The sequence below is a fragment of the Rhipicephalus sanguineus genome, chromosome 7 (genome assembly GCF_013339695.2).
Source record: "Rhipicephalus sanguineus isolate Rsan-2018 chromosome 7, BIME_Rsan_1.4, whole genome shotgun sequence".
NCBI lineage: Eukaryota > Metazoa > Arthropoda > Arachnida > Ixodida > Ixodidae > Rhipicephalus > Rhipicephalus sanguineus.
In genome coordinates this window covers 164220871-164243197 of record NC_051182.1, presented here as the reverse complement: position 1 = coordinate 164243197, position 22327 = coordinate 164220871, and the positions used below count along the sequence as shown (strand labels likewise).

The window sequence follows — 22327 nt, the reverse complement described above, 5'->3', positions numbered from 1 at the left end:
CAAGCGCCATAGAGTTAATTTCCCCTTTTGCTTATCTGTCTAGTTTCCCCTAATGTTCCATGAACTACCACATGTGAACGCGAACTCGAAACACCGTGCTAGTGTTAAACCGTTTAAACCGTACCGCAGGAGTTACCAAAGGGACCGTACCAAAGGCATTTGCAGATAGAAGAGACATTTATATGTGCGCGGTAGCTGATTGACTATTTTAGGCGCGAGTCATTCGCTGTCGACATAGCGAAAATGTTTGGAGCGAGGCCATGTGCGCGCATGTACTCCGCGTTGGTCAGGAGGTTTACTTTCGAGCTGAACCCAGCAGCACCACACTCCTCAGCTCGACGATTTTGCATAGCGACAGAGGCGGTACACGAAACTCGGCACTCTCCGACAGCCGATCTTAGTGACCGGAGTTCGGCGCCCCCAAAGTCCGGTGCGGAAATGAAGCGAAGACGTCCTGGCGGTAGCGGCGCGGCAACTCAAACGCAGAGAACTCGAAACGTGAAGCGGGAGTTTCCGATCTTCGAGGGCCACGACCCGGATATGTTCGGTACGCTGTCGGATGATCATCGGCAGGGAGCCGAACTTCTTCCGGACGACGACGACGATCTTGTGGAGTACACGAAACTCAAGCGCATGTCGGACAAAAAGTACGAGAACGACATCAAGCAGCTGGTACTTGAGAGAAAGGTAGTTAAAAATTGATAGATTGGTCTTCAGTAGAAAGGGAAGAACTTTATTTAACAGCGGAGCTGTTTAAGCTTGAGCTAGGTCCGGCGGAGTTCGCAGAAACTGCGCCTTTCATCGCCGAGCGATGACGTCACCATGCGTCGCCTAGCAACGCGTTTGAGGAAGGAAAGGGGTAAAAATAACACAATTTTTTGGCGAGACGGGATTAGAACCGGGGTGCCCACGGTCCGAAGGCTAACGTCGTAACCACTCGGCTATCCAGGCACGTTAGCAGAACAAGCATTTATAGGAACCATAACGAGAAAAAGATAACGAGAGAGAAGGAAAGCATAGCAAGGACGTGGGAAAGGGAAGTGAGGAGAAGGAAAATGCCACCAGCTCCGTTGCTTCCTCAGTCTGCACCACTAGTGTGTAGCTGCTCCAATTTTTTTTTTCAGTGACTTAGCGACAGTTGTAATTTGGCTTTTGTTGTGAGTACTAGGAATTGCTGAACTCTTGGGCTTCGCTTTCAAGAGTAGAATGCGATAGCCTAATCAAGCCCTTTTCGTATCGTCTTCTCATTAGCTAGCCAGCCTTCGCTTCTCTGTGGTAACCTCAGCCGTACCGATGGGAAAGGATTGCCTGTGCACGTAAAATGGGTCGATCTAAACCCTCCCAGAACGCATGCCTACTACAAGGACAGTTGCGAAGTGCCCACTACGCATCCATTTTGCCATCATTTTGTGAATTAACGTAGCACCCACTACGCCTCTGTAAGGCAATATGCACATTTACGCAGCTGCACACTTTGGTGTGAATCCTGGCGAGAGTCTACGCTTCTGTCCTCGCAATACATGACGCCTGTATGTGTTTTCTTTGTTTCTTCTTTTTTCCGAAACACACTCGGGCATAGGCGTGGCTCTGTGGTAGAACACCTCTTGCCACCTAGAACGCCTGGGTTCGACTTCACCTCGTACCTATGGTTTTTATCATTTGCATTCGTTGAGATTTTTCACTCAAAACCAACGACGCAGTTTGAAATATTAGCCATGATGCTGTTTCCGACAGCTGCTCATTATGTGTGATTGGCAGTGCGTGTGCTTATCTAGAGAGAATCGGGAAACTGGCAAATGGGCATGCCCATGAATGAGCTATAAAAGTAAGAATGGGGCAGTGCTATGGATGCATGCTTCCATATTGCTAGCGATCACGCACAAAGGACGACATAGAAAGAGACAGGACAATGTCGTCCTTTGTGCGTGTTCGCTAGCAATATGGAAGCATACAATCAATACCAACTAGCCCAGCTTAATGCATTAACGATCTATGGATGCACTTTCAGTGGTCAAACTGGTAGCCAACGTCATGAGAGAAGAAGTGGCTGTGCATGTGGTAACCAGTCAGGAGGCAACCCTATTTGTTGCACACTGCTTTCTTCCTTCTCCAAGCCTCTGTGCTTGCATCATGCACATTGTGATCGTTTTTCATGTTCCCCATAGCATCCATGTGCCTAATATATGACAGCATGACCTCACACTTGAAATAAAATTCTGGCTGTGCCCCTGCTCCTCCAATACTCCTTCTGTTGTGTAATCCCTTTATGTCACTGAGCAGTTCTTGTCAACAGGCACAATTCGCTTCTCGTGTAGCTAACAGGGCCGGCTCTTCCATCTACACAAATCCTTGCCTCTCGCGAAGCCAAGTGATTGGGGACGGCTACGGAAGCTAACTTCACCGATTTAGTAAATTATTTATAAATTTTTTAAAGTTTTTATTTATTTTTGCTTTTGGTTTGTGGGAAACCTACCAAATGTTTGTATGTATCCAGAAACCTGGCTTAGCTGAGTGTAAAATGTATAAAACAGTCAAAATCTTGATGACTGCATTGATATAATTATGCATTTTGTAATTTTCTCACAGATCAAGGAGGCACTCAACCTGTTTTTTGAGATCCAGAAGGCGTATGAAGTGAAACCAACTCACGTCATGTTCACACTGCTCATTGGTGGCTGTGGCCGAGTCGGCTACACCAAGATGGCATTCAAGCTGTACAGAATGGTATGTGCTACTCCATGGTCAACACAGTGGTGCCATTTGAATCATAGGATGCTCTGTGGCAATACTAAAAGTTAAAAGCCGAAAAGGAGTGAATGAGCTGTAAAGAAAGTAAGAATGGAGCAGTTCTATGGATCCACTTTCAGTGGTTTCACTTCCACTGATTGTTCATATATATATATGTATTGTACTGAATGCAAATGACAGACGCTCTGCTGTTACGGAAGACAACGACGACAATCGGTGGCCGTGGTTGTCGCTCGCGCACGCACTCGCCAGTAGCCAGACCTGCCTGATAAAGAGCCTTTTGCAAAGCAATGTCTGACCCCTTCTTGATGTACAACACCCCTATTTTAATATATATATATATATATATACTGCTTTTCCTTGTGTTCTTTTTTGTTTTTGTTTTTTCTCATGAATACCTATATGTTCATGTTTGTATGCTTTATCTCAGTGTGCTGCTGTAATTTACATGTACAACATCGAATTTTACTGCTTGCAAATATTTTTCTTTTCTTGCATTTCCTTTTTCGTTGTTGTTGTTTAGTTGTGTTTTTTGCTACCTATCAGCATTTTTTCCCCCTATTATCTATTTTTTAAGAACCAACGGTAGCACAATAACTATGTCGAATTGATACTGGCGTAAGTTCCGTGTGACTAATGCACTGTGTGGGAAATGTGTAACGACTTTGCATATTTTGTTTACTGCCAAGTGCCAATGAACTGCCACTGTATCATGTAACATGATGTTGTAATATGTTGCGGGTACAGGGGCCCCTGTCAGGTATTGCTCGCCTTTTGCTCCCGTACCTTTCTTGAAGTTGTATTCAAGATCAAATAAACATTCATTCTAGGCCCGTAGCCAGGAATTTGGGAGGGGGGGGGGGGCAACTGCTGAAAACCTTCTCTATTTGAGAAAAACACCATTTTCCATTATTTATTTTCATTAAAACATCCCCCTCCATCAAAATTTCGGGGGGGGGGGGGGGGAGGAAGGCCCCTAGGGCCCCCTCCCTGGCTACGGGCCTGATTCATTCATTGATTTAAAAAAGATATGGCATGTGGTGATCACTGGGCAGGGCTGGGTGCTGTCACTACTGCGTGATCAGGGTTGCCATGACATTGCTTAGGACCTACAAATCCACACTGGAAGTGGCACTCATGCTGAAGCAGCTACGTTCAAAGATTATGATGTAGCATGCCGGAGCACCTGATGACTCTCTCATTGCAGCAGCTACTTGGATAAAAGCAAAAAAAAAAAAGTTGCACATTTTCTTTTTCTATTATTTCCTTATGATGGTAACCATAGAGAGTAGATTCTAGGCAAATGCCTTTTTGTTGCTTTCTTCAATGTTGTGCCCTCTTCATATGTGACCCTGAGGATTTTGCTATTGCGTAATTTGCTCAAGAAGTCATGTCCACGAATGTAGATGCAGGTAGCGAAGAGGTTAAAAAAGTTAGCCTGAGAAAATTGTCCACAAAAAGAACAAAGAGGAGTGTGTTTCCTGTGGCTATATTTTCAAATCATGGATCCTTAATAACCAATTTAGGTGGTGTTCATTGTTGTTTACTTTTGTAGTTGCACAAATTCATTTTCTTCACAAATTACACCGTTTCAGATGCGTGATCGTGGCCTAGAGCCAACGCCGGCCACACTGACGGGACTGTTTAACTCGTGTGCAGAGAGTCCATTCCCTGAAATGGGCCTAGACAAAGCACACAAGCTTTATGAGCAGATCAAGTTGAAGAACTGGGTTCCCAGCAACCTCACTTACCATGCCATGATCAAGGCATTCGGCAAGTGTGGGGACCTTGACATGGCCTTTAGGGTAAGCACACCTGCCAGCTCAGTAATATTCTGCAATGTTTGCAAATTTGCAGTCACTATGAGTGTTTTGTCAAATCTTACAAACAAATCATTGGAAAAGTCTCAGTCATCATTGCCTGACTGCACGCTTAGAAGTAATCTGCCTTTGAAAGGACACTAAAAGCAAGGGTTGCCTACTTTGATCTAATTTATTTGGGCAAACTCCCGAGGCAGGCAGAATAGGCAACTGCCATGCCACTGAGGAAGTTGTAGTGCATTGCTTGTCAGTTTGTTCTGTTACAAGTATGCTCCTACTTGTGTGCTGTATGTAGAATTAATCATCATCATCCTATCTTTATGTGCACTACAGGATGAAGGCCCCTCTGAATGTACCTTGTCTCAAGCCAATTTCATTTTATGCCTGCAAATTTTTTTTTTCCTTCCTTCCATCACCCCGCCTCGATTTCTGTTGTCTTTGGCTACACTTCCCATCCCTCACATGAAGGGCTCTCAAACACTCTAATGCTCAACAAACAGGTGTTTATGAATACCACCTTTACCCGGACTACTCATGCAAAAAGAAAAATGTGTGCAAGTTGGTGTGTCATTCCAGATTTCACTTGTGAGGACAAAGTGAGTGAAACAAGCGTGCTGTGCCATTTCCTTGAATGTTCGTGTTGGCACCTGAAGAAAACTGACTGATCAGTGGCACAACAACAGTAAAGCGCTTGAAGGGCAGGGGCACAGGAACAACACAACACGAACTTCCATTGTCCTTCAAGTGCTTTACAGTTATTATGTCACACCAACAAGGCTCAACATGTCTTCTCAGGTGATGGATGAGATGGCCGATGCAAAGCATGCCATCACCACCGAGACCTTTGCTTTTCTTCTGATGGCCTGCATCAGCAACAAGGAAGCTGGCTTTTCCCTGGGGCTCAAGGTATGCACTCCCGTGCACAGTGCACTATAATATCGTTCAGAACAAATCATGCAGGTTCTCCTAATTTTCAGTCATATTGGTTTTGAGATTATAAGTTCAGGTAAAGTGCTCAAACCAGAAACGCTACGTTCTGATGTCATCTATAGTTATAGTGGAGTAGTGATCTCAGACAACCAGTTAATATTTGCAAAACGATGCCCTCAATCTGGACTTTTCAACAGGCTGAAACCCTGAAAAACCTGCAAGGCCCCAATTCATTTGGACGCTTGAATGATAAATTTCGGCTCTGCATCACCAACTCTGTCTTTGAATAAGTGCTAGGTAATGCGAGATTGTGCACTGTTCTAATCGCTATGCATACAGTGACAGAAAATGAGGCATTTTCTTTTGCACTTTTGATGTTCGGTCAGCTCACTGTATGCACAATGTGGATACACAGACAGAAATTGTGTTCTTGCTCTTGAATGAATGTATTGGTGTTTTCAATGGAACAAAACAGTTATTGGGTGCGCAATATTAGTGCAACGCCCATGGCAGTGATTAGGATAAGCTGGAGTGAGTCTTCAGTACTGGACAGTTTGGCAATCTTATTACTAATTAATTGATATAGTACTAGTAAGTTTGTTAAACTTACATTTTATTGCTTTTTGGTACAAGTGTGCCCTCCATTACCAAAAATAAAGGAAGTTCTAGTTTTTCTCGGTGTGGAATGGTGCTTTGGGGTCTGTGGGCTTCCTAGCATATAAGCATGCTGTTTGATTGTGTGGCATCTGTTGCAGGTGATGCGGACCATGCTGTGGAAGAAGATTCGACCCTCGGTGTACTGCTATAACCTTTTCTTGCGCACAGTTCGTGATTGTGGTGTCGGACCACCGGAGATGTTTCGGGAACTCCTAGAATCTGTCCAATCTGGCAAGACCAAGCGGATCGCTGGGAAGCAGGGTCGTGCCAAGGCTGACAATGTGCTTCGCATAGAGGCACGCATGTGTCCCGCTGAAACTGCTAGACTGAGTAAGTATGACAGGGTTAAATGTACTAATTAGTAATAACAGAGAGGTGAGCTAGTTGGTAGGTGAGAGCAGCATTTTGGGCAAGCTGGTAATTCGTACAGTAAAACCTCGGTGATACGAATCTCGCGGGGTTACCAAAAATATTCGTATCATTTGAAATTCGTATCACCAGAAAACATGGAAAATTAGTATGCGACAAAAGAAAGTTGGCATACGTTTTGATTCAGTGTTTCTCAGGGCCGCAGTGACGTCATGAACAGCTCTCAATGATTGCTAGTAAAGTTTTTAGACGGCAACGATCATACTTGTATTCGTAAATATACGGTGCATGAGCGCGTGTGTAATTAACGAACCAGATGTGTTGTGGCTCGTGACCGCTAGTAGCCCCTCCCTAATCTTACTACGCTTTTCTGCATGACACCAGAGTACTGCGGCGAAAGTGACTTAGGAAGCGCTTTGCTCACGATAGATAGTGGCCAAGCTCCTTCGACAAGACCGTCCGCTTCATCTCTTGGGGTCTTTGTAAACCTTTAATGGGACTTTATGATGGACCCACAGCCCAAGTTTCAGTCTTGTTTCACAGAACGTCTGATTGCGGGGACATGGCTTGCATCGACATGGCAGGCACGTGTTAACACAGTACAATGACGCTGCTGCCTCGAGCACAGGAGCATGCGTCAACGCGTCGAAAAAAAAAAGCGCAACGTCATCTGTATATATACGCGAAGACACCTAAAGGCCTCCAAGATTCGCGTGCATTATCTCGGAGGCAACGACGCACCGTTGATGGTCGCGCTGCCCGCGCTGTTGCGGAAGTACCTGTGCTCTAGCGTACGTTCGTATCAAACGTCGCGGGGTGCAAATCGGTTCGCAACAACCGTACTCCAATACATTGCAGGCTAATGGGCCTTGGCCGGGACCACACAAAGATTCGTATCACCCCGAAACTCGTACGAGCCGTGATCGTATCACCGAGGTTTTACTGTAACTTGAGTACGACTGTGCAACGCTGGGTGCGTCTTCTTCTCTGTTGTCCGTGTCTTTTTTTGTCGCGCAGTCGTACTCTGGTTGGTTGGTATTCATGTTAGAAAGACAGGGCGTGCAAACATGGACACAAGAGTGAAGTCGAGACACCAGAAATGCCATCGGGGTGGCTGATTTTGTTTGTTGGTTATAAATCGTTCTAGGCGTTTGTGGTGTCTCAACTTCTCTTGTGTCCATGTTTGCACGCCCTGTCTTTCTAACATAATTAGTAATGATTCGCATCTTGAACTGTCATAACTTCTTGTGTTGCAGCTGTCTTTGCCTTTACTTGCCAGTAATGCTCGCAGTAACTCCCATGATCAAAAAGTATTTGAAAACACATTTCATTGCTTTTAAATAAACAACAACGGTTTTGGTGACTTGCTTCCTGAAATACGTCGACTTCTTGAGCTCTGGGCAGCACAGTTTGAATCTTGCCAGAGTGTCTCCTTACAAATATTATACAGAGGCAAAGAAATATGTGGAAAATCATAGCAGAACATGAACATAGAAAGCTAATGGAAACTATTACAAAAGGAAGGACAGCTACCAGCAAAAAGTGTGGCATTTTAAATCAGAATGTCAGGGTGGCTGGTTGGGCTTGTTGGTGATAAATGATTTTAGGTTTACTTTGCAGAAGTTCAGCATCAGTTGGTAGCTTCGTCATTGGTAGTCTGCGCTTGTACCTGCCTTTTGTCCTCGTCCACATGCAACTCTTGCGCTGTGAAACGAACATCACAAAATCACCTGTTGTCAACACATCTGAGCACAGTTAATTCCAGTGAGACACTGTTTTGAGAAAATCACTATTCTGGAAGTGTCGAGTGAAAATTGGCTCTAATGAGCTTTTGTGTCTTTTCTGGCTACCAAGGGAGGTTAAAGATTTGAAGCATAAACTGAAACTTAGCATATAATATACTCCGTAAATGGTTTTATTTGGGTTGTTCTGTATTTGGGCAACGCAAAAAAAACTTTAGTTAACTGGAAGCAAACCTTTTGCAACTTTCTCTAAACAGAACTTCAGAAGCAAGCTCTAAGGGATTTTTTCCAAAAGGGGGACTACCTGAAGTGTACATGCTCTTGCGACACCTATCATTTTATCCAGAGAGCCACATTTAATAAACAATGGCAACATGCGTAACTTTGCATTATTCAGCCACCAATTGGAGCACTAAGACCTACTAGGTTTATTCTCTAATACATTACTAACACCTCTTTGAAATTACTAACCTCCTTGAAAGTGGAACTGGCAAAGCCTACTTCCTACATAAGCATCTAGAACAAATATTGTCCTAGAGTGTTTGACATGTTGTCTAATCATGGTGCTTTGACGTTTAGAGGGTATTGAGTTGGCCTCGAGGTTGACTTCCTTTTTTTAGGCCGCAGTCGCATGCAAGATCGTACAGATATAAACACCTAGCAGGTTGCAGTCATGAGTTGTTAGTCTTTTTTTTTTTATTTGATTGGGTATAGTGTCCGAGTGCCCCACAAAGACAACCCTAACTCCTTGCAGCTCAGACCGAAGGGGATGCCTCAGAAAAAGTTTTTGAAACGACCAGAGAAGCGGAGGCATTGCCGTTTGATGAACCTCAAAGGACAGCAACCTCCACAAGCCTGGCCACCTTGCCAAACCTGCTCTCGCCAAGCTTCGAACACACTGGCGAAATTGTGGGACTTGGAGAGGTGACCGATCCCTTCCACAGGTGAACCTTCTCGGCACATTTCATGGAATGTGCTTTTCCTTTGCTTCCTCTTCAACGATGTTGCGTAGTTTGTGCACAGTGGAGGTCAATGTAATTTAATAACGTAGCACATACACAAATAAAAAAAATTGCAAGAATGACCTCTCTCGCAGAAGGGCAATTAGGAGAATAGCTTGGGAAAAAGTTCTTTTCTTATTGCTTGATTATGAAACTTGTTGAGTTTATGTGTACAGTTGAACCCTTTTATAAGAGACACGCACCGGGGAGCAGCTGTTGTCCCTTTATGGGAGAAGTCTCTCATAAGCATTTTCTGACCAAGCTCTATTTCTACGTAGGCACACAGGCGTCTCTTATACCCAACTCTCTCTTATATCAGTGCCTCTTATAAAGGGGTTCAACTGTATTTGTGGCCTGATTTCAAATATGCAATAATTTTTATAATATATTATGTATGTGGTTTTAAAATATAATGTATCTCATACACCTTTTGCGGAGCAAGATTTTTCATAAACTGCGAGATTTACAAGTAAATCGCGATATCACAATAATCTGTAATCATAACTGCATGTTGTAAAACAAAGATGGATATTCTAAACCCATTTGAGCAAAAGTTATGGTCTGTTGAACATTTGTGAGCGAAATCCCAGCTTGACGTTGACTCACTCATGATATACACAAATGTAGGTGTATCAACTCGCGAAGTTTCATCAAAATGATAAGTAATTTTTTTAAAATTAATAGTGGTGTCCCCTCAACTGTGCAAGCCTAAAGCATTTGACTACCTCTAAAAATCTATTAATAATGAGGGTCACTGAAGAGGAACCCTGAGTCAGACTTTGAGATTCGTTGTAGTTGGTTCAGTTAAGCGTTTAATTCATTTGATCGCTCCAAACTCTGTGTATATCTTAGGAAAATGGGCATCCCCAAACACCTCACAGTTCTACTAGAAAATCTTTACACGGGACAAGAAGTGCTTATTAAAACAATTGTTGGAAGCACAGATTGGTTTAAGGTCTAAAAAGATGTCACTCAAGGTTGTATTCTTTTTCCATTTTAATTTAAGTTATCCAAAGATTACGTACTAAGAAACTGTGATCCTGAAAAAAAGGGATATATATGGGTGAAGATTTGAGGAACAAGATTAACAACTTACATTATGCAGGCAACACTATAGTAGCAGGGAGGATAAATGACTTAAAAAACCCTAATTCTGAAGGTAAGAAGGCTGGTCTTTTTCTAAACATAAAAAAGAGTAAGGTTATGACAACTGGCATAGAATGGTTTATTCACATAAACAAGAAAGCAATAGGTACTGTGGAACATTTTGTTTTTCTGGGTTCTATAATTGACAGAAGTGGCACTGAACATGAGAATTTCCTGGTCAGAACAGTTAAACATTCTTGGAGAAAAAGCTTAGATGACCACCCCCCTTTTTTTCAGTCCACGTGTAACAATTAACATTGACAGCAATGACATTTTCGTGGCACTTGAATATTGTATAAGTGATTTCGATTGTAAATGCTGTTTCACAAAAGCATTGTCAAAATAGCCAAGTCACGTTGGGTTCTTCTCTGTAACAGGCTTCTCATGGTTGGCGGAGTGAAGGGCATGATGGACCACTTTCGGGACATGTCGGTGCGCCCAGACTCCAAGACCATCACAATGCTCCTGGACTGCATTCCCAATAACTTTGATGCTGAGGCAGAACTGATTGCTGAAGCTGACAAGATCGGTGCCAAGCTGGATGTCGATTTCTTCAACATGCTCATCAAGCGCCGGGCTTTCCGCCGGGAAAAGGAAACTGCCAAGGTCAGTCTCTGCTCTCACCATCACCACGTTCATTATGCATAACAAATTCACTTGCACGTTCACCGTGTAAATGTACGGAACTTCATTTCTGTTGTGACCTAAAACAATTCCGATGACGGTGCACAAACCGATCGAAGCCGATAGCCCAAGCTCGTCCAATAACGGACCAATATACAAGCGCCCCGTGTAATGTGTGTACTAATTTAATTCAAGGTTTTAAATGTGTACATCACTACAGATAGCAGTGGCACTGCCACATTGAGTTTTCGGCCAATACTGCATTTGGGACGCAGCATGGCTTTTCGACATTGCTTGTGAGAACAATCTGATGGGCTTCTTAACATTTTGTCCGAGGAGAAAATGTGAGGGGCCATGTTTGTGGCAGCAGCTGGTGGCACAGAGACCAACCGGAGGAACGTAGAGTGCGGTCCGTGCCCCAACGACTTGGCCAAGAGGTTGAAGAGGAGCAGCTTGGGTGGAGGTTGACCACTAATCATCTGTCACTTTCTCGATACAAGGTGCTTCGCTTAAATTATGGTGTGAATGAGTCGCTTTATTCTTTCAGAGCTGTAAAATATTTTTCGCTCTGTCTGTCATTGCCATTACTTGTTTGTCCTCAGATTCAGCATAGGGAAACAAGGCTTTGCTTGACACTCCCCCTGGGGCCACTCGTGCCCCTGTGGCTCAGATTGATGGATGCTTTAAGGGTGAATGCAGCAACGTCATCGGGCCCCGTTCACGTGGTCTGTGGCAGAAAGCGCACGAGCACGCTCACTTACTGCGTCCCCCTCGATTCAGCTTGAACCACCAAGATGTATGCTCATTGCTCGTGACCCTTATTTTTACATATGCACAGTTTTTTTGTGCCATTGATGCTACAGACAATCTTATATTCGTTTCATGGGTGCCACCATCTTTGTATGTTGTGACATCAAGTTAGCAAGGTCATAACACCCCAAATACATCCGAATAGATGTTTTCATTCATACGAGTCCATATATACTGTAGCATCGTTCATCTGATTGTTACAGATACGATACATCTGATTGTTACAGCACAGAAATTTTTAACAGCCCAAGATGGTGGAACTTGCACGCTTCCTTAAAGTAGTTTATATTAAGTGCATGATGACGAATGGCTGCTTGTTCTGGCCTCCAAAATATACATTGTCTGTAGGGTTTATGTTTGAGGCTCTAATCAGCATTATTGGCACATGTGCCTCCTTTTTGCAACCACTGCTGTCTTCACCTTTGTTCTTACGACCATCTCGGTGAGGAATTGCACGCATACACATCACCTTCTAGTCAAGAACATCATGCTATGCACAAAATGTAATTCTGATCCCTTAGTATCAGTTGTTCTGGCCTTCAAAATGCATGCTGGGATGCCTCTTCTCTCAGAGCCTGTGTGAAGCACAAAGATTTGCTCCAAGAGCAAAGCACAGCTATTGCGCGATAGCTCAGTGTTTAGCGTGCTCGTCTCCCAAACACATAATTATGTACTTCACTGGGGACAAGTGCAAGACCCAGCTTGCTGCTGTAGGGGAGATTTCTTTAAAACGAAAGTGTTTTATGCCGGGGTCCACCAAGACTCTCATGGCGTATTTCCGTCACGGAAGTACGTCAGCAAAATGAATGCCATCAGACGGCAAAGAAAAAAAAACTATAAGAAAAGTTCCATTGACGGGAGTCAAACCCATGACCTCTCGGTCTGCGGCGATGGCTGGCGGACGATTAGCCCACTGAGCTACTGCCAAAAACGTTACGGAGGCTACATGAATGCGCATTTTATCTTTCACACTTTCCTTTTACAGTGCTCTTGGATTGATGGATGGATGCTATGAGCGTCCCCTTTATAACGGGGCGGTGACATGTGTGCCACCAGGCTTGGAAAAAAAAAAAACGGGTCTTTGCTACGACCGTCCTATTCGGCGCGTTTCTGATACAAGTTTAATTTCGTCAACGCTTTAACACACCGTGAGGTGGCAGCTTTAGCCAGAGCAGCACTCGTAGCATCCATCCATATCGAAAAATAGCTCTTTGACGCTCGCCTGGTTGTCGCACCGCGTTCCCCGCTTGCCCTGTGAGAAGTAACGGCCAGGCTAGAGGGATACACGGTGCGCCTAGCGTTTCGCTTCGCATTTCACGACGCTTTGAAGGAGTGCATATCGAGTATCAGTGTTTACCGTAAAAACCCGCGTATAGCCCGGGGTTTTTTTCTAGATTTTAGGGTGCGAAATTTCGGCCCCGTACTATATGCGGGTCCCAAGAATTTTCGGCCCAAATTCAGTTTCGGTTTCGGCATAGCGCGGTGCTATCATCATCATCAGCTGTCTGCGCGCTTCTGCGCTAGGTAGTGTTAGCGGCGTTAGTCTTAACTGGTCAGTTGGTCAGTGGCCTTTGCTTCAACTTGGTGCCCATAACGACGGCCTCGATTTTGCTCCTGTGATTTTACGCCATGTCAGGACCGCGCAGGCAGTACTCTGCTGCTTTTAAAAGAAAAGTTATCGCTGCTGCCGAAACCATCGGCAACTGTGCCGCGGAGCGGCAGTTCGGAGTCAACGAGCGGAGCATTCGCGGTTGGCGGAAGCAGAAGGAAGCCCTCTTTGCATGCAGCGGCCAGCGAAAAAGTTTCCGCGGACCAAAAAATGGAGCATTTCCTGACGTGGAACGAGAACTCACAGACTTTGTGCGGGAGCAGCGAGCTGCACATCTCGCTGTCAACATCGAGCTGCTACAAGCGAAGGCAAGGGAGATCGCTCGAGACAAAGGCATTCAGCCGGAGGATTTCAAAGCGAGCAAGCATTGGGTGTCTCGCTTCATGCGCCGCGCTGGGTTCTCCCTACGTCGGCGTACGTCGATCTCCCAGAAGCTACCAGAGAGCTACGAAGAGCACCTCGTGGCTTTTCAAAGGTACATAATTGCGTTGCGAAAGGCAGTCCCCTTTCAGCTGGGCCAGATCGGCAACGCGGATCAGACGCCGGTCTACCTGGATATGCCCTCGGCGCTGACGGTGCATCAAAAAGGCTCCAGGCAAGTTATCGTGCGGTCGACTGGAAACGAAAAAACGCGGGTGACTGTAATGTTATCCTGCACGGCTGACGGTCGCAAGCTGCCACCCTACGTGGTGTTCAAACGAAAGACGCTGCCGAAGGGGGAGAAGTTCCCGAAAAATGTCGTCGTCCGCTGCCAGGACAAGGGGTGGATGGACGAATCGTTAGTCCTTGACTGGATAAAGTCCGTGTGGTGTCGACGGCCCGGAGCACTGCTGGGGCTCCCTTCGATGCTTGTGCTCGACGCGTTTCGGTGTCACCTGGCCGACTCCGTAAAGCGACTGCTGCGCGACTCCCGCACCGAGCTCGTCGTCATCCCGGGAGGGATGACATCACAGCTGCAGCCGCTTGATGTGTGCCTTAATAAGCCATTTAAGGACCATGTCAAGCGCCTGTACGTGGAGTGGATGAGGTCCGGAGAACCAGAAGTGACCCCTGCCGGACGGCTGAAACGGGCCTCGCCAGCGATGCTCTGCTCGTGGATAGTCGAGGCTTGGGCCTGCATTCCAGAGGCGCTCGTTTGCCGCGCCTTCAAAAAGTGCTCCATCTCCAACGCGCTTGATGGCACTGAGGATGATGTGCTGTGGGAGAACATTTCCGACAAGGGAGCTTCGGAAGAGAGTGCGTCCGACGACGACGATGAATGAAATGTCAATAAATGCATTTTTTTCCATTTTCCTCGGACTATATTCGGGTGAAAACTTTTTTTCTCACGTTTGCTATCCCCGAATTACACCCCGGACTATATGCGGGTCCGAGCTATATGCGGGTTTTTACGGTATTATGTGCTTGTTGATGCCATCTTTGCGCGGGATTCACCATATGCAGTGTCCACGTATATGTTAAGAACTTCCCCTACCGTAAGGGTTAAATCATGATCATGGGCGCTAGTCGTCGGTACGGATATGTGCCACTAGGCGTTAACGTGAGTGAGATGCGTCCACATCAAGCGGTGCTATATCTGCCAAACAACAGTAGACATTGTACAAGCTCTCATATACCAATGCACTATAAACAATCCACTGCTTCTGTGACGACACGTTTCACTTTCGTGTTATACCATTTCCTATGACGGAGGGATCAGCCATCTTTTCTTTTCCTCATGCTATGGCAACAGCGAAGTTTGACATAACGGTACCCCCATGATGACAGAAATTATTGTTTTGTGTTGTCAGTGATGACTATGGTTGTCATCATCATGACAGACTGAACAGACAAGGTGAACCCAATTTTGAGCTCATAATAGCTGTCGCAGTAAAAAAAAAAAAAAAAAAAAAAAAAAAACAGACAATCAAACATGTTATTTCACCATGGTGGAGAGGTACGTCCCTAGTCAAGAAACACGTGCTTGCTACTTAAAAGTTGAGACCATAAAAAGAAATGAGAACAAAAGATTGAAATGCTGAAAGCAATGCAATCTCATGGGATTGAAGCACAATTTGGGAACATTAACCCATCTGCAAATATCATAGGCCTGTACATTTTCTCTTTTCAACTTGCTATGAGCAAACAGTGAATGTGGCCAACTATCTTTGGCACAAGATTTGGTGGAGTGTGCAGAAAGGTGCAGCATCCTTTCATGGCCCTCCTTTTTTTTTCTTTTGTAGGACACCCTGTCAATGATGACGGCACGTGGTCTGCACCCTGACGTGGTCACTTTTGGGGTCCTTGCACTGACTGTGCACACCAAGAAGGAGGGAAGCGAGTTCCTCAAGACAATGCAGGCAAGTCCCGACTGCGTAAAGGTGTTCTATTATGAATGCCTTTGTTCAGTCACCCTTGCCGATTTGAGAACTCACCTCTATGGTGCTGTCCAAAACCTGGTCATCCTTTGTGACATCCAACACTGTTTCAGAGCACGATAGCCTTGATGCAGAGTTCTTGAATCAAACTAGGTCCATTCATGCAAGTGCACATTTCCAATTGTTTGACTTAAAAAATCCCCACAAGAGTGTTCTACACACTGCAAGTAATACAGCCTAGGAAAAAGGAATAGTAAAACATGTTGTTGGACTAGTTGGTTCACGTTGATCAAAAGGTAAGGACGCAACCCAAGGTAAAGAAAAAACAGAAGGACAGGAAAGACGCTGTTTCCTGTTTTTTTCTTCACCTTGGGTTGCGTCCTTACCTTTTGAAAAAGGAGAGACATTAAATAATAAATTCCGAGGTCGAATTGCATTGGGTTTTAAGGGGTTGCAGATGCAGTCTGTTATACCAGTAATTTGGTGTATAGAGAGTGCAGCTTTGGAAAAGGCATAACAGAGTGAAAAGCGTGCCAACTTCCAAGTATAGGTGCTCCTTTCACTCTCCCGTCTTACAATATGTAGACTCTGGACACTCCATGCCACCATCATGTACTGCAACCAATTCACACTGGAGGAAGCTTCCACACATACAATATGTTAATGCATCTGTATACTGTTACACTTGTTTCTGATGACGGTGTGTGCTGCAAAGTTCTGGACAGTGTTCCTCACTACAGAATAATGGGTGATGCTGTTTATGTTGTTATTCAAGCTACTGTACAGGCAACCGTGAAATAGGGTGCTAAATAAACATTCAAAGGAAGGATAGAAAGGACATAATGTGCACTTTGCCAGTACGGAGGCTTGGGCTAGTTGGTTAAGAAAATGACGTTGACAACAGAAAGAGAGTGCTATGATTCAAAGTTGCTTCCACTTCACTACGAACCAAAGAAGCAACATTTGCACATGCCTTGTTCCAATCTTTAAAAATTTGTGCAGGTTAGTTGGGTCATGACAAACATGCTCATTTTTCTTTATAATATGTGATACATACTGTTCGATTAGAAAGTATTTGACCAAATCACCATTCGCTTCGAATTTGCTTTGAACCTAAAATTTACTGTTCACACATGCCTAGTATATATGCTTTCATTTACTAATATTTGTATTTCATTATAGTGTGTTTTGTTGATTGCATTGTTTTGTTTGCTAATGCTGCTTGCTGTCAATGTAATTTTTTATGCTGTGTACGATGTGTACAGAGTTGTCCCAATTCAGTTTTTACTGCAAAGAGCATTTTGCGCTTTTACTATGGGACAGTTTATTGTATACCTCAAACTTTTAAGATTTATTTGCAATGATTCATTGACTGGTTGGGATGGACACAGGAAGCTGGCCTGACGGTGAATGAAGAGACCTGGGGCACGCTGGTGTGCAATGCCTGCTTCAAGGGTAATTTCTGGTTCCTGTTGGACCTGATGGGCTACGCCAAGCGAGAGAACATCCTGGTCAGTGCTGCTGCCCTCCGGGCCATCGACAAGGCCATCGACAGAACCAGGAGGGCACTGCTCAGAAAGGTTTGTCCATAGTATATTTATTTACTACATACTTTTAATGAGATACTGATACGAAAATGTCCGTTTCTTTTTTTTTTCCTCAAATGAAAGGCCAAACCCTAAGGAGCATAGAAAATGTACTGATGAACGTGAGTGCCCCCTGAAAAATAATTACAATAAGTTTTTAAAAGCTAGTTTTGGTTCCTACTGTACCCTGACATCTCGTATGAGCTTCTCGTCAAGTGCTCGCACAAGGTAGTATGTGGCTTAATAGCGTTTGCTGTCGGGCTAGTTGGTGCATAGCTGAACTTCAATTGATGGCGCAAATGTTAAGACAGGAACGTAGAAGACACGTAAGACACGGACAAGCGCACTTGTCCGTGTCTTACGTGTCTTCTACGTTCCTGTCTTAACATTTGTGCCATCAATTGAAGTTCAGCTAGTATGTGGCTCCATTGGTGACGTACAAGCAGTCGTTTTGAATGTTTTGGCGTCACCACAACTAGCCATACTGGTGCATGAAGTCACGAGAGTATACTGTAGCCTGACATCATGGTAGTGTCGATGTCACTAGGTGCGCCATGCAAAAATCAACTTTAAATGTCAAAGCAAAATATCTTATGAGCAATTACTGAGCTTCAGATTTGCTCAGAGCCGTATCTCTACTCACACATCTGTATGGCGGAGTAAGGTCAGCTTCGAGAATTGGTGTGTGACTGCCTTCAAGAATTCCAATCTGACATATGGTAAACAGTTGCTGGAGCAATGAATACACAAAACATTTAAAATCCAGTAAAAAGCAGCACAGATGAGTGTATCAGGTCTTCCATGAAAACTGGCTACTACTAGTACCTCATTAGTAAAACAGGTCACCAATTAACGTCCGAAACTAAAAATTGGCATTTTTTAGACCTTTCATGAAGGTCAAAGAAGAAATTGATGGAAACATTCGGAAATGTTAACTTTCGCTGTTGTTTTATCTCACATTCGTTGGTGATGCATTCTTTTGCCTAACCAGATGGCATTCCATGTAACTCTTTATTACTGCCATGATGGTGTTACCCTCTAATAGCCTGGATAGTTTTTCTAAAAAAAAAACATCTGAATCGCAGTTAGAAATATTTGTGTGGGAGCTAAGAGCATCCAGAATTGCTCTCCCACCATTTCATTGCTGCAGGTGAGATTTGTAGACTAAGTTAAAAAAAAATAATAACTCAAATGGATTCATTCTAAAAAGACAGGGCGTGCAAACATGGACACAAGAAAGAAGTCAGGACACCACAAACGCCATAATTACCAACTAGCTCAGCTCTCTGTTATTCTAAACTCAAACGGAGCTTCTAGCAAAAAAAAAACTCATACTACTTGGCTGGCCATCTGGCCTGTCATTATGGTACTCTCGAAACATTCAATATTGCAGAGGTGATGATTTCAGTGTTCACCCTAATGGATCCAGTCACACAAGTTGTTTTAAGCATTTACTCTTCTTTGAGGCACCATGGGCAATACGTACACTTTCCTTTAAGTCAGAAGTGGCAACACACTGATGACCTATTGCCAGACAGCCAAACGTGACATCCAAATTAAAATCTCTCTCCTAAGCATCACGTTTAGATTCACGAGTTCAGACTCGGTATGTCGCGAAATCTTTACAACGGGCTAGAAGAAGTTGCAGTAATCGTTCTGCCCCTCATTTTCCTTCAGGAGAGGGGAAAGGAGGTAAACTTCTTGAGTTCGGCCATGGAGAGTGGCTTCCGGCAGTTCTGTCTCGTCTACGAAGACTGGCTCAAGGAGGTGCGAGTGGACACGCCTCGACATCCGTGGGAACAGTACGAGCCAGAAAACCTGAAGAAATCGGCCGCCGAGCTGAAAGCTGCAGCAGTCGCCCTCACAACAGAGCAGACATGACGTTTCTGGTGCAACATTTAGGCTCCCAGCACACCGTGGGTACGATATTGTAAAACTATTCCGTTCTGTTTTTATTCCATATCCACCAATAGAACTACGTGATTGGTGTATTTTCTGGGCCACACCCATTACTCTTGTTTGTCACGGGATGTAATTAAACATTGTAAAAATGCCGCATTAGATTAAAGCGGCCCTACGGTGTTTTTTCGACTGCCTTCTGTAGCGCTGGAATGTGTGCCTGTCGCGGTGGTCTTGTGGTTATGATGCTCGACTGCTGACCCGAAGGTCGTGGGATCGAATCCCGGCCGCATTTTCGATTGCGGCGATAATGTTAGAGGCCCACGTGCTTAGATTTAGGTGCACATTAAAGAACCCCAGGTGGTTGAAATTTCTGAAGCCCTGCACTACGGCATCTCTCATAGTCATATCATATAATTTTAAAGGTGTAAAACCCCAACAATTATTATTATTAACACTGGAGTGTGTGTAGCATTGAATACTAAGATGAATGCAAGAAGAATTATAAAAATTGGTGCACGAAAACTAAGGTTATCAATCTTCAAAGTTCTAAACTGGAGCAGATGATGCGAAGTAACACTCCCTCTTGCATTTCACTCTGTCAGCAGCATCACTGGCTACTTCCAGTGACCGCGTGCCTCTTATAGAGATATACGAAATGTTTCACCTCAAAGTAGCCGTTGCCTAGTGCACCTATACTCCATCTCAGCACCACCGTTCAGCACTAGCAAGGCTACAGGGTGTAAGCAAGCCACACGCTTGCACGGCAATACATCGTTCCAGATACAATTACCTTACAATTGGCAGGGTTGAGACATTTGCACTTGTTTGGCACGTGTTACGTCACATTGATGCGTGACATGTTTATTCTTCTTCGCATTTATGTCGTGTGCCTTTAATTGCTGTATCGGTAACTGCTGGTAACTGTGGTTACAAATCAAGATGGCAGCGCCCATGCAGGCGTGACCGTCCACTTCGATCCGAACTTGCACTTGCTATTCGCCCACTTCACTGGCAGCAACAAATAAATGGTGAAATGAGCCATCGATTTGTGCCATCTGACTCTGAAAACCAAACATCAGGTACATTTTGTCGTTATTTGTGAAATCAGCTGTTTCTTTAGCCACGCTTGCTAAGCCTAACGTGCCGAGAATTTGATAATGGTTCTTTGAATTAGTGCAATATAGTCATGGTTACATTGCTGTTGAAGCGTCAGCACATTAATCAAAAGCAAATGCATGCGTCAGTTTGTAACTTATGGGTCACACAGCACACGATGACGAGTTGACAAACTCGAAGCGAAGGGCACCAGCTGTGATGGGTGCAGCCAGTTCTTTATTTTCAGCGATACAGTTTGTTCGCTTTACTCGCCCTACGCGTGCAGGCAGATGCCAGGGAGACACTGAGCAGATGACGCGACGTGGATGAATACATGTGGAGGGGCCAATCACCCTTTCTATTGGCTGAGGGGCGCTGTAGCCTTCACAGTGCTGAAGGGAACTTCTGAGGTGGAGTATAGTGTGTGTTGCAATTGCTTTCAAAATATCAACTTTCAAAACGGACATCCTTTTGTATTTGGCAAAGTATAAAAAACATTTTGGATTTCTTAGCACACAGTAGTGTGGCCAAGCTGGGACCACACAATTGTTACGTGCAACTTGGCTTGTACAGCCGATTGGAACGCACAGTTACTGAATGCACTGTCACATTACCAAATGTCACTTGCAATGTAAAAATTGCCATTGCGTGTCACTGTAGTTCGAGCAGGAGATAGTTTCTCCGTTAAATCAAAATTATGACTGCTTTCTTTTCAGTGTTCCTGCTTGCACAATGATATTGCCACATTCCACAACACCAGAAGAAGCTATGAAAATGACATGTTTAATTTGTGTCGCAGGGCCCCTTTAGCATGCTGAACAAAACTGTTTCAGAATAACTGGAGAGTGCCCTGTTTTGAATGGAATATTCCTGCCTGTTCATTGATCTGGTTCTTGGTACTCGTAGTTGGTGGCAAGAGTGAACTTATATGCACATAATTATATTTTGGATGGTTGTATAATGGTTGTGGAGCTGTTTTTTTTTTTCTTCCAGTATGCGATTTGCCACAATTTTTTATTCTGTTTTGGAACAGGGGCACTCGCAGGCTATTCTGCACATTTTTCGAGTTTGTTGAGCATGATCTAGCACAACCTGTGCATGCTCATAATTTCGACACCCAAGGTTTTTGCAGTTTCTGGTTGTCACTTGATTAACTGGCAAAAAGGACCAGTTTTTTACGAATTCGACCAATTGGGGAGTGCTAATGGCGTATTTGGAATAAAAACAAAGCGGACTAGAGTTACAATACTCACGGATTGAAACGTGAAAATTTAGAGCCAAGTAATGCTCGTAGTTTCGTTTCTAGCATCTACAGTTCGTGTCATATCGGTGTAATTTTGACTCTGAACACCTACATCAGAGCCAGTGTTAAAGGGGTACTGACACAAAAATTTTGGCCTCGCATTTTTTTGCTGCGGTGTGTTGCTGGGGGCCTGTTAGTCTTAACATGGCACATCGTTTGCTGCAGTGCGTGACAGATAATTAATTACAGGCTCCTCATTACCGACCAGTGTCAGTTTCGGTTCCGAAAATGATAAGCCTCCGGGTGCAATTACAGTCAAACCCCGCTACAACGAAATTGACGGTGCTCGGAAAAATGTTCGTTGAAGCGAACATTTCGTTGTAGTGAAATCGAAAAAAATATGGCTGACCTGAGCTAGTAGAACAGAGAAACCTTTATTTCCAAAATTCAAAAAGTGTCTGCTGCTTCCTTTGCGTCCCCAGCAGCGTCACGACGCGATTCTCGTATATGCATAGCGACGCCACGTTGAAAAGCACGCAGAAACAACGTTCGCGGCTTCCGCGAACGAACCAAACAGGCACGGGCGCGCAACAGAAACTGCACAGTTGCACTAATACGCTAACACAAGCTATTCGCCGACAACGGCGAGATGCAGGCGTGCTATCGCGGAGCGATGACGTACGCCTTA

General features: G+C 44.4%; 1 protein-coding gene across 3 annotated transcripts; it reads left to right on the top strand.

The window, feature by feature from the left end:
- Window positions 1-52: 52 nt before the first annotated feature.
- LOC119400454 (pentatricopeptide repeat-containing protein 1, mitochondrial) lies at window positions 53-22195 on the top strand. Of its 3 annotated transcripts, XM_049418078.1 has the most exons (11): window positions 53-687; window positions 2587-2724; window positions 4344-4553; window positions 5364-5474; window positions 6254-6485; window positions 9021-9210; window positions 10791-11019; window positions 15679-15799; window positions 17209-17393; window positions 19077-19319; window positions 21113-22186. In XM_049418078.1, exons 1-10 carry the CDS (start codon window positions 244-246, stop codon window positions 19278-19280), a joined length of 2064 nt encoding a protein of 687 aa, XP_049274035.1. In that variant the 5' UTR covers window positions 53-243; the 3' UTR covers window positions 19281-19319; window positions 21113-22186. The 3 variants fall into 3 exon arrangements, with proteins under 3 accessions (XP_049274035.1, XP_037523424.1, XP_049274034.1); XM_037667496.2 differs by having other exon boundaries at window positions 15679-15795; window positions 17205-17393; window positions 19077-22195; XM_049418077.1 differs by having other exon boundaries at window positions 19077-22194.
- Window positions 22196-22327: the final 132 nt, after the last annotated feature.